We start from the raw sequence: 12,364 nt of genomic DNA on the forward strand, positions 1-12,364 counted from the left end.
GTTTGGTGTGACAGGGAATTCGAACCCGCGACCCTCAGATGCGAGTAGAGCGCCCTAACCACCTGGATATTTTGAACATTATAAGTGAAAGTAATGGTATGATCTTCTATGTCTGTATTCACTAATTGTACATAGCGTATATACGTTATTTTAAGTACTTGGGCCGGCCTGTGAAGGCTTGCATTCCGTTGTTTCAAACTCACGCTCTGCACTTTGGGTCCGTGGGTGTGTACTAGGAGTGACTGTCAAATCTCACTATTCGATTAAAGTAGCCCAATAGATTACGGTGGGTGGCGTTGACTAGCTGCCTCCCTCCAGTCTATCGGCTCAAAATTACAAACATTTAGCCTCTATGTAGCTTTTATGCAGAATATCCCAAACAAACAGACAATGTAGGTACTATGTTTTTAACTAAATGAGACACGATAAATAGATATAATAAGCCTTACTTGGCAAGACAGTACCTCCCATATCTGGAGGTATGTCATGAAAACACAGCTGACAAATATTTAGGTTTTTATTTACATTATCGCTTGACCCTACTAAAAACTTACAAGAAAGGTTTATCATTTTATTCTCCACTGATACGGCACACAAGAAGGAGACTATTACAAAGACTTCAGGAAAAACGGCAACGTTTCACCGCATCTTTCTGAAGCCAGCAGTGTAAGTTCTGTAGTTCTTTAGCCTGTGGTTTATGTTTTAAAACAAATTCCAGTGAATTTAACTAACCGAAATATGAAAGCGTGTAGAGAAAACGTGAAGCGGCCATTAAGGGGGTTTAAACCAAATCTCACGTAGGCACATCTCTATGTAAGTGTTACGTCGACGAATAAACTGAATAATTCTTTAAACTCATGTCCATCTGTGATCAAAATATTTGCCAGCCGAGCTTAAAATATCCATTTATCATGTTTAAACCAAGAAACAGAAGTGAATATCATTAGTAGATCCAGTGTATTTGCAACATATATAAAATTTATAATATAAACTGAAGAAATTGATCGATTTGCTACATTTGTTGATATGAAAATCAGCGAGTATAAAACATTCAAAAATGGGGTTAAAGCCTTATGTTCTTGATGCCAATGTAACAAATAAAAAAATGTCGAGAAACAAAATATGTTGCTCTTTTTGGAAATGGAAAATTTACACTTTTTATAGCTTCTGTCCGCTTAGTCTACCATTATTTAAAAAATATATATATTTAAAAAGTAAATAAATAATTATTAATATTTATTTATTCTTATGATACCCTCTTAACATTGTTAAAGGTAATGTTAGCCTTCGTGTTTTTAAACTTTGACTTTTAGGTCCACAGCTTTTGAAACCATTATTTACAGCTTCTGAATGCATTCATGTGTTCATTTTTAGGAGTTTCAGCATTCAAGAAGATAATATAAAAAAGGTTATATTTATTTTACTTGTTAGTTATTGAAGTGACTATCTGGAAATAGTGAAAATGAAGAATCATTTTTTTTTATTTAAACCATCAAGAGAAATGTACAACTGACTGAGCGCTATAGAACTGCAGACTTTAATGACGATAACTGACAATTACATTATACAATCTTCAATTGAACATTAAATTATGATAATGTCTTACATTAGCAGTGGTTAATGGCATATAATACAAACAAACAATACATTTGAATATCCAAATTACACCCTACTACCTATAAGCTAAAGGTACGGGGCTTGTGTTATCCACAATCTCTAACTCAAATTTATCAACATTTAATTCTGATGTATAATGTACACTTCAATACGACCGACTACCGGTTTTCTTACTCCATGGTAATCGTTTCAGAAAGTGTTTTCTTTCACCAAATAATTCAACTTATTGTTTTTCTTACTAGCGAAGAAGTGTTTTTACAATAAACAGTTTCAGTAATACAGTATATTTCAATAAACAACTCTCCAAAATGTCTGAATTTGTAGCAGTGATATCCAAGCACATTGCTATTTTTACCCAACGAATATTACCATGAGAACTAACAACTGTCTTTATAAGCTTAAAAAATCATTCATTTTTTTGGACTAAATAACATACGTAGACTGTTTATATTCCCACGACAAGAAACACTACAAGTTTTATTTATTTTTTTACATTTGGCTCGGATCCACGTATCTCCGTATGTAAAGAGCAGAGTTCTGAGATCATAAAGGCTACTTTGCCCATAACCAAGTGACACGAGCACCATCAGGAGCACAGATTCTAGCCACCCGTCATCTTTTGGTGGGTAGAAACAGCAGAAGTTCGGTCATAAAGCAAAGCATGAACCCATAACCGAAGTGACAGGTAAAATCCAACTTGGGCCTCGAAGAACCACTCTGTTTATCTGGGACATAAAAAAATCAGAATTCATCTATACGTTCCTGGAACGAGGACAAACCAAATATTTTGGAGAACGCGTAAATCCGATTAAAAGTTTTCATAGCATTATTTACTGAAACAAATTAGTTTGTTAGTATAAACTATTTAATATTGTATTATTTTCACATCACTGATCATATTTAGAAGAGATTAAATAAAGCTGAGAATTTGATGGTTATGATAAACATCTTAATTTAAAACAAAATATAAAATGAGTTAGTATATTTTTCTAATTAATCTATTCTACTCCTGTGTTTCCATCCTGATGCTTCGACTCTCCAGAGAATCTGTTTTACACCAGTGCTTCCATTCTGATACTTTGACTCTTTAAAGAATATTTTGTACACCAGCGTTTCCACCCTTATTGTTTGACTCTTCGGGGAATCTGTTTTACGCCAGAGCTTCCTTCCTGATTGTTTGACTCTTCAGGGAATCAGTTGTACACCAGTGTTTCTACCATGATTGTTTGATTCTTCAAAGAACCTGTTTCATATCAGTGTTTCCACCCTGATTGTTTGACTCTTCAAGGAATATGTTGCACACCAATGTTTCCACCCTGACTATTTGACTCTTCAGAGAATCTGTTTTACGCTATTGTTTTTCACTCTGATGATTTGACTCTTCACATAATCTATCATACACCAGTTTTTCATCCTGATGGTTGACCCTTCAGATAGTCTATTGTTTTTCATCCTGGCAGTTCGACTTTTCACAAAATCTGATATATGTTATTGGTTTCGTCCTGACTGTTTGACTCATCACAGAATATGTTGTACATATGTAACATATTTAATAAACTAAATAATGCTCACAACGTATTTTTGGAACTTTTTTAGAGATATTCATACCCTTTTGGACGGTAAATAACAATAAAACTTACCAGGAAAATTCTGAAGAGGTGGACTTGCAAAGGATCCTTGTTCTCTTGTTTCTGATACGTTCGGCGAGTTGAATTTCCCACCTAAAATTATAAAAAAATCTCATCAATCGATTTTTCTTTCTCTTTACATTAGTTTAATGTGGTTGTTTTTCGGTTGTTTTCACGTTACGTTGTCGTGTTTTCAATAAAATGGGACAAACTGTTCCGACTGGTCGATAATTTTTTCTTTTCTCTCTACTTTCTGATAACGACCAGTTAACGACTTTCACAAAAAGAAAAAATAATGAAATAACGAAACTTCTGTAAGTTAAAGATAAATTTTCTTGAATAAAAATGGGTTTCAAATTAATTAAGAACAGCTCACGAATCGTTCAAACTTTTAACATGAAATATTTTATAATAAAAGGTTCAAATCCAGCACTGAAATTGAAATTATATTACAATTATGTCCGCTTACAGCAGAGTATCACAGCTTAACCTATGTTACATGTTAGCAAATAAGGAGTAAAACACCAGTTAACAAGTAACCAAGGGTACAGTTAGTTTACAAAGTAGTTCAAATTCAACTACATATAATAAAAAAAAATCAAAGTTTTATCAAGTAAAAATAATTCATTGAGATTTCTCAATGTGGTTTCAAATAATCCTACTTGAGAAGAGTGGTATAAACTCAAAGTTTATCAAGTGAAAATAATTCATTGAGATTTCTCAATGTGGTTTCAAATAATCCTACTTGAGAAGAGTGGTATAAAATCAAAGTTTTATCAAGTAAAAATAATTCATTGAGATTTATCAATGTGGTTTCAAATAATCCTACTTGAGAAGAGGGTTATAATCGTATTGAGCAGAACTGAAATTGGAAGGATTATTTATTGATGTGGATTTAATTTATCGGGAATTTTCCGTACAGATCGGTCTATAGATAAAATTATCTAATAACTCGCCTTAGTCATCATCACATCTAAATACAATGGTTGCTGTGGGAGGACACTTTTAAAAAGTCATGAAAAATAATGTGACATTTTATATTAAAACTTCGCCATTTTAACAGTATCAATAAATACAAGTCGGGAAGTGATTTAATATTTGGATGATAAATAAACAAGTGATTGCCCCAGTGTATAATAAAAGCTCATGAGAGGATTTCAGGTATGATTCAGGCACTGATCTGGAGATGGTGAATTTTAACTTACTGTAAAATTACAATTCTAGGTTATATTACTGATCTGGAGATGATTAGCTGTACAGAAAGATTGTTTGTTTGTTCACCTACACGACACTTTATGCGCGGAATCGGTTAAATGGCCAGATCAGAGACTCCTATGGTTCAGATACAGACATCACTAATTTTGAACTGTGAATCAAAGATAATGAAACCAGTTGGCAGCACCCGCTGCCGTCCAAAGCGTTTATTCTTAACGAAAGAGCGGGAATGACTGTCACTCTTATAATGCATTCACAGTTGAAAGTGTGAAACGTGTTTAGTAGCACCATGTTTCGAACCGAAACCTTAGATCCCCAGCCCAGCACGCTAACCACTGATCCACGTTCGCGCCATATAGAAATAAGACAACAAGCTCCTGAACTAAAAATATTGAAGGTCTATCTGTCCTTTTGTATCACATCAAACGCTGGGAAATATATATATATACTACACGGTATCGGATTGCATGATCTGTAAGAAGAATACTAAACCGTATAAATAGTTAAAAAGCTATTTTTATCGTATTTTATATTTTGATCTCTTATACTTCTTGGAGTAAAAAAAAATCTCATTTATCTTATGTGTTTTCATTGCTATCGACGAAGCTTGATTTTGAATTCCGTATTCGTTTCCATAAGCCTAGTTCGAATGGCACGAAGTCGCGAGGCCTCAGCTGCTGGGAGGATAGTGACATGTTTTAAATTGCAGATCACGTGCCAAGTGTGAATCTGATCCCAGCAAAATCTGAAACGTTTACGAAAGGATAACTCTGGTCTCGTTACATGGCCACTTTCAACATAGACGAAACATGCCAAGCGCCACAAGGGTGGAGTTATAAAAACATTTGGTTGAAAACGACCGTATAAATAGCAACAACGTTTCTTTGTCATTAATGCAGTAAAGTATATCATGACATAAGTCATGTCTTAAATTCAGAAGAATATATTCTTTGAAAAAGAAAATAAACTACGCCCTCTACAACATTTATTACCAACATCCAAACTATTTCTTTAATTCTAAAAAAACAACAAAAAAAATCATTAGAATAATGCTTTAGAACAGATTCTACCTAAACAACAACGTATTAAACGTCTGATAAAAGTGCGAGTCTAAGAAAAGTGTATAATTATGGGAATAAATTGTTTCTGTGCATATTCGGGAGTTCGTAATCCCAAAATAAATTGTTATTATAAAAATATCATTTTTAAAATATAACTGCATATTTATGTTCGAAATAAAAAAGAAATTTTAAGCAACTGATCTAGAAAACCTTTTATTATTAAACCTCAACATGGGTAGGACATGACACTTATTGATTAAAGTGCGGGCTTCGAATCAGGAGAACTAAGGTTCGAGCCCACGATATCCCAGTGAACACGTTCCACATTTTCAGGTGTGGGCGAGTTATAAAAGCGATAGTCAGTTAAGACTAATCATGTAAGCAGGGATGTTGGTTGACTGGCTTCACACTCTTTCTGATCAACAGTTCAAAATTAGAGACGGCTATGCTTTAATCTTGAAGTCACTGACCAGGTCAGTTAGCTCATATATCACATAAGGTGCTGTTCAGGCTGAGCATGCCACTACTAGACCTAAAATCTAAACATGGAATATCAAAAGTTCAGAGTAGATGAAAGATTTATTTATTGAATTTTACTTCTTATTTGAGATGGACGACAAACCATAACAATTATACTAGCGGAGACCAGCAAAAGTAGACTTTGGTGTCTGCGATGAGAATTCCTTTGCATTATTCTAGAAAGATATTAATTCACTGCAAATGAAGCCTATATTTGATAACTTGTGCATGTTTTTTACTTTAGTTTAGTTAGAGCTAAACTTTGCCGTACTTATTGCTATCAATCAATATACTTATAATGTTATTCTACGATCTAACGTTAGACCTTTTTAAAGCTTTGATCAGCTTTCAATATGTTGTTCTACAAAATGTCTACTAAAGTATATTTACATACGCCTTTTGTTTAAATCCATTGAAGTGCACGCGCATGCGCATTTAGATAGAATGGTGTGGGCACATTTTCAGGGTAAACAAAAACTGAATATTATCATAATATATTCGATTTTCTTTTGAATACTCCAATAAAATTTTCTTCGATTTGTCTCATCTATAAAACACAAGCTTTCCAAGGTAAGAAATTAGATAAGTAATTTAAATGCTAACTTCTTTAGTATCTATGGTACTATCATAGAAAAATTACCCGTCATCCCCTAATTTATGTAGATATATGTATTTGCGTGTATAAAAGTAAGAGCTGCCTAAAAAAATGTGTAGTTTAAAGTATTCAAAATGCAGATTAAGAGAAGTATTGATTTGTAATTTTCATTTAAGCACGAGCGCTTCCCATACTATATTCGTAATTAATGTGATCCATGATATTTGCAGTATGAATTAAGTGTTACATTAGCGCCAGCTTCATTATACGAAATATTACTATAGTAAATTTCATCTTATTATCAATATCTTTTTAGCTTGTGATGAGTACAACTTAGACTTTAAAACTGCTGTAAAAAGATTATGTCGAATAATTAACAGAAGATTTTAACATTCACACTGGAATTTTTCGTATGTGTAATTAAAAGTATCAGAAACACGTGAAAAAAAGTCAAGAAATAGGAAGGTTTAACCCTTACTATTTACCATGACAACACTATTAACTGAAGATAAAATTGTATTTTGTTGTTTAATTGTGTCACATAAGACTGTTTAGCGGTGGATCTTTGTATTTTGTTGTTAAATAGTATCACGTAACACTGGTTAGTAGTGGATCTTTGTATTTTGTTGTTAAATAGTATCACTAACACTGTTTAGTGGTGGATCTTTGTATTTTGTTGTTTAATAGTATCACGTAACACTGTTTAGCGGTGGATCTGTGTATTTTGTTGTTTAATTACATCACGTAACATTGTTTAGCGATGGATCTGCAAGTCCCAAGTTCACGTTCCGTTACCAAGAAAAAAATCAATAAATGAATATAAAAAAAGCTTTCGCTCCGAACTTTGGAGTCGTGTTGCTTTGTAAGGGTACTGGTCAAATCCATCATTTCAATCAGACAAGAGTAGCCCAAGAGTTGGGGATGGTTGCTGTTGACTAGTTAATTGCCCTTCCCCTAGTCCCGTTATCAGTTCAAAATTAAAGACGGCTAGCGCAGACTGTCCTTGTGTAGGTTTGCCCTAATATCCTAAAAAACAAACACAAAATATGTTTAGCGAATTGCTTTTTCGTTTTTCTTTTACCTTGCATTCGCCTTGCGGTTTCCTGAGTGTTGATATCTAGTTTTCTGTCTGCTTGCTTCTTCGGCTGTTCTTCGTCACCTAGTGAAACAGTGCGATCATTTTAAATGTAAACCCCCAAGCTAAACAGCTGTCACATTATTTTATTGTCACACCTGGATACCTACAAACTAAACAGGGAATGGACTTAACTTTCAGTCTTAACTCTTAAACACGAAGGTATGAAAAACTTAAGCGATAAGTCTTGGTTTCTGCGTAATATTTATATAGCTATAAAATGATCAAGAGTGAACTCGGTTAAATAACAAATTAGAATGTTACTGTTTTACAGTAGCGCATTTCTTAAAGAGAGCATTTGTCAATCAAATGTTTTAATAACCAAGATGTTTGGATGTTATAGAATAACAAAGAATACACAATAAGAATATTTTTAATAACTGAAAATTTGGTTTACTTTAACTTTTTTCTTCAACTTTGTTGCTTTTCACTCTTGTACTCAATAAGTTCTGGAGGCTTATAACGCTAAAAACCGAGTTTCGATACCCGCGATAGACACATCACAGATGGCCCATTGTGTAACTTTACGCTTAACAACAACATAATATAACCATTTTCAAATAAAGCTTGGTCGTCATATGGCAATCCTGCTAAATTGTATGGTTAAAGAAAACCAACAATATTCAAGTTAAGTTCCATCAGGGCGTATTTTTGTAACTTCCAACTATGAGTATAATTACCATACTACGTTACGATACTAAGACTAAATCATAGATTTTATAACTTCTTATGATGAGTATGATTACCACACTATGTTACGGTACTAAGACTAAATCAGAGATTTTATAACTTCTTATTATGAGAATGATTACCATACTACGTTACGGTACAATGAACAAATCACAAATTTTATAACATCTTATTACGAGTATGATTACCACACTACGTTACGGTACTAAGACTAAATCATAGATTTTATAACTTCTTATGATGAGTATGATTACCATACTACGTCACGATACTAAGACTAAATCATACATTTTATAGCTTCTTATTATAAGTATGATTTCCATGCTACGTTACGGTACAAAGACCAATTCATAGAAGTCTAGTGTTTCCAGTTATGGTTTTTTTTTTTCACTTAAGTATATTTAATGTTAATTTCTACGATATATCAATATTACTTTTTCATGATTTCTTTACGAAATTTAATAAGTAATTGTAAGACGAAATCATAATATTGTACGATGATCATTCACTTGCTGGGAAGTCTTATAAGTAAACATTGACTAAGTTCTATCATTAAGTAACCCGGTGGGTGAGCGATAAGTTTCCAGACTACAACGCTAAAATCCAAATGATTTGGTTTGGTTTGTTGTGATTTTGCGCCAAACGACACGAGGGCTATCTGCGCTAGCCGTCCCTAATTTAGCAGCGAAAGACTAGAGGGGAGGCAACTAGTCATCACCACTCACTGCCAACTCTTGGGCTACTCTTTTACCAACGAATAGTGAGACTGACCGTCACATTATAACGCCCCCACGGCTGAAATCTAAATGGCCCACTGTGTTGTATGCATTAAAAAGAACCAACAACGTATTAGTAAATGAACAATTATTATTAGGTGAGAAATGTCAACAAAGATTTAGACCTATTTTAAGCTACGGTCATCTGCTATATCAATTTATTTCGTGACTAAGACATTCTAATCCCAATTTAAAGATCGCGGGATTGAAACCCGGCGCCAAATATGTTGACCCTTTCAGGAGTGAGGGCGTTATTATGTGACGGTCAATCTCACTATTCGTTGGTGAAATAGTAACTCAAGAGTTGGCAGTGAGTGCTGCTGGCCAGTTGTTTCCCCCCTTTGTCGTAAACAACACAAACAAACAAGGTTTTGCAAGTCATTTTTTAAATCGGTGTAATACAGATAGCCTGAGTAGCTTTGTCATAAACAATACAAACGAACAAGTTTGCAAGCCATTTTTTAAATCAGTGTAATGCAGATAGCCTTATTAGTTTTGCCGTAAACAATACAAAGAAACAAGTTTTGTAAGTCATTTTTAAACCGGTGTAATACAGATAGCCTGAGTAGTTTCGTCATAAATAATACAAACAAACAAGCTTTGCAAACTATTATTTTTTAAATCGGTGTAATACAGATAGTCTTAACACCTTTATTATAAGTAGTAAAAGCAAATAAGTTTTACAAATCCTTTTTAATTCGGTGTAGTACAAATAGCCTTAGTGGCCTTATCATAAACAGTACAAACAAACAAAATTTGCTAGTCATTTTTTAAGTTTCAGATGTCCTGAAACAAAATTGGTTCAGAATAGCTGAGAAGAGAAACAATATTTGAATATTTATTAGTTAAATCCTAGCAAGTTATAGGTGTTCATTTATACGTTTATTTATTTATTTTATCTTTTACAAATGTGTTTCACATCAGTTGTGAACAAGAAGAGGAAATAGACAAGAGAGTAAACTACAAAGAACCTCAACTTCGAAGCTGTCATCATCTTGCTGTTTTGACCTGCGGGCACTCCCTATAACTAACAACATTCTTCCAAAACAATGTACGGAAAACGCTATAACAAGTTAGGAAAGCATGATAAACCTCGGGAACTGGTTTTCTAGCCAAGCATATCTGAGTTGAAAGATCGATAATATCTGGGTTTGAGAGTATTCGTATGAACTTCTATCTCTGTTGCAACGACTGCAAGATATTTCCTTTTCACAATCCATAGAAAGTAGTGGTAATCTTATGGATTACTTGTGGTTAGCTTATTAACAAAACCTAAACCACAACCATTGAACATAGTTTGTTTTTCTCTTTTTTTGCCGTTAGCTTTCACAAAGAGTTACCAAAAAAATATTGACGTTAGTAATTTTGAACAAAGGGATGTGTTTAATTTCAATTATTCTTATCGTTCAAATACATTAGACGATTTCCGTTCATCAATGTAAAACCATTGATTGTTGGTTTTGCGAAAGGTAACGAAATAGAAAACATATAATTTGGCGTTTTCGACAGGGCGACTGTTTAAATTTAGCAATAGAATTACGAAATTAATTTTCTTAACTTTTATAAAACAATTAAAACTAAAATAAAAACAAAAATGTTACTTGGTAATATGATGATACCTATTTATATATTGGTTACGTATTCACCTCGTCATTTCGAATTAATTTTCTGCTTTTATAAAAAATTAATTAAAGTTACATTTATGAAATCCGTTATACCGAGAACCGGACTAATCCATTTCAGTGGTTAAGCGGATATTTCATTTTTACTTATAGCTTTATTAATCTTTCAAACCGAAAACAATTAACATCGTAATACGATTCATCGAATTAACTTGTTCACGTAGGTCTGCTAGTAATTCCTAATCATTACATCAAAAGCATCTCAGCCTTCTATAGTTTTAACAACATTTTTTTTATTATTACATTGCTCAAACCTCCTTTCTAAAATTTTATGATTCAAGATGTTCTTATAACAGCAACAAATTAGCTTTCAATGCGATTTAGAGATTCAACAGTGATTAAGGTTTTGTATAATGAAGTTTTCTAGCATCAAGTTGAACTAGTTTCCTTCGAAGTATGGATCATAAAATATCAACTGTGATTCAAAATACTAAATATGGATTTTCTTTTCTTATTCAGTTTGACTTCCAGATAGATTAGACTATTTCTAAACATAGCTTATTGACTTCAATACAGGCCCTCTGGTGTATATTTTTAAATTATTAAATTTAGATGATGTTTTCAGGGTAGGTGTTGTAATTTACGTTGTGAGGTATCAAACATAGCTTGTTGGTTTCAAAATACGCCCCCTGGCTTATACTGTATTGTATTTAACGTAGTACATATACGTTAAGGTATTAAACAATGCTTGTTGGTTTCAGTACAAGTCCTGCAATGAATAATATATTGTATTAAACACTACTGGTTAGTTTCATATAATAGGCGTCCCCCGGGTAGGACAGTGGTAAATTTTCGGCTTTACATCGCTAAAATCTGGGGTTAGATTCCTCGCGGTAGAAACAGCAGAGAACTAATGTAGCTCTCCTCTAATACAAACAAACAAACAATTCTTCAGTACAAGTTTTATAATGAATATTATAATGTATTAATCAGCGCTGGTTGGTCTCACTACAAGTCCTCTAATGGATATCATAACGTATTAAATACTGCTGACTAGGTTCAGTGCAAGTCCTGTAGAAGATTATATGCCCTGTACTACATTTTAATCTTCTTTTCAGTAATAAAGCTGTACATTTTGTATATTTTTCCAGTTAGTCACACGTTTGACATCTTAAGCATAGCTAGCTGAGTTCTTTCGTGATCCAGTTAGTCACACTTTTGACATCTTAAGCATAGCTAGCTGGGTTCTTTCGTGATCCAGTAAGTCACACGTTTGATATCTTAAGCATAGCTAGCTGGGTTCTTTCGTGATCCAGTAGGTCACACGTTTGACATCTTAAGCATAGCTAGCTGGGTTCTTTTGTGATCCAGTAAGTCACACGTTTGACATGTTAAGCATGGCTAGCTATGTTCTTTCGTGATCCAGTAAGTCACACGTTTAACATCTTAAGCATAGCTAGCTGTGTTCTTTCGTGATCCAGTAAGTCACACGTTCAACATCTTAAG

The 12,364-nt window shown here is 33.5% G+C and overlaps 1 protein-coding gene across 4 annotated transcripts in view; it reads right to left on the reverse strand.

The window, feature by feature from the left end:
• Positions 1-1,541: 1,541 nt before the first annotated feature.
• LOC106477168 (lachesin-like) overlaps positions 1,542-12,364 on the reverse strand; it is a 161,134-nt gene continuing 150,311 nt past the window's right edge. For 2 of the 4 annotated variants that reach the window (XM_022381438.1, XM_022381437.1), the window contains exons 8-10: positions 7,717-7,794; positions 3,258-3,338; positions 1,542-2,342 (exon numbers count right to left, since the gene is read on the reverse strand). In XM_022381438.1, the coding sequence (XP_022237146.1) occupies positions 2,230-2,342; positions 3,258-3,338; positions 7,717-7,794 (272 nt within the window). In that variant the 3' untranslated portion in view covers positions 1,542-2,229. The remainder of the gene's footprint in view (positions 2,343-3,257; positions 3,339-7,716; positions 7,795-12,364) is intronic. The other 2 variants (XM_022381439.1, XM_022381440.1) reach the window with 2 other exon arrangements.

This window comes from Limulus polyphemus, unplaced genomic scaffold (genome assembly GCF_000517525.1).
Source record: "Limulus polyphemus unplaced genomic scaffold, Limulus_polyphemus-2.1.2 Scaffold163, whole genome shotgun sequence".
Lineage (NCBI taxonomy): Eukaryota > Metazoa > Arthropoda > Merostomata > Xiphosura > Limulidae > Limulus > Limulus polyphemus.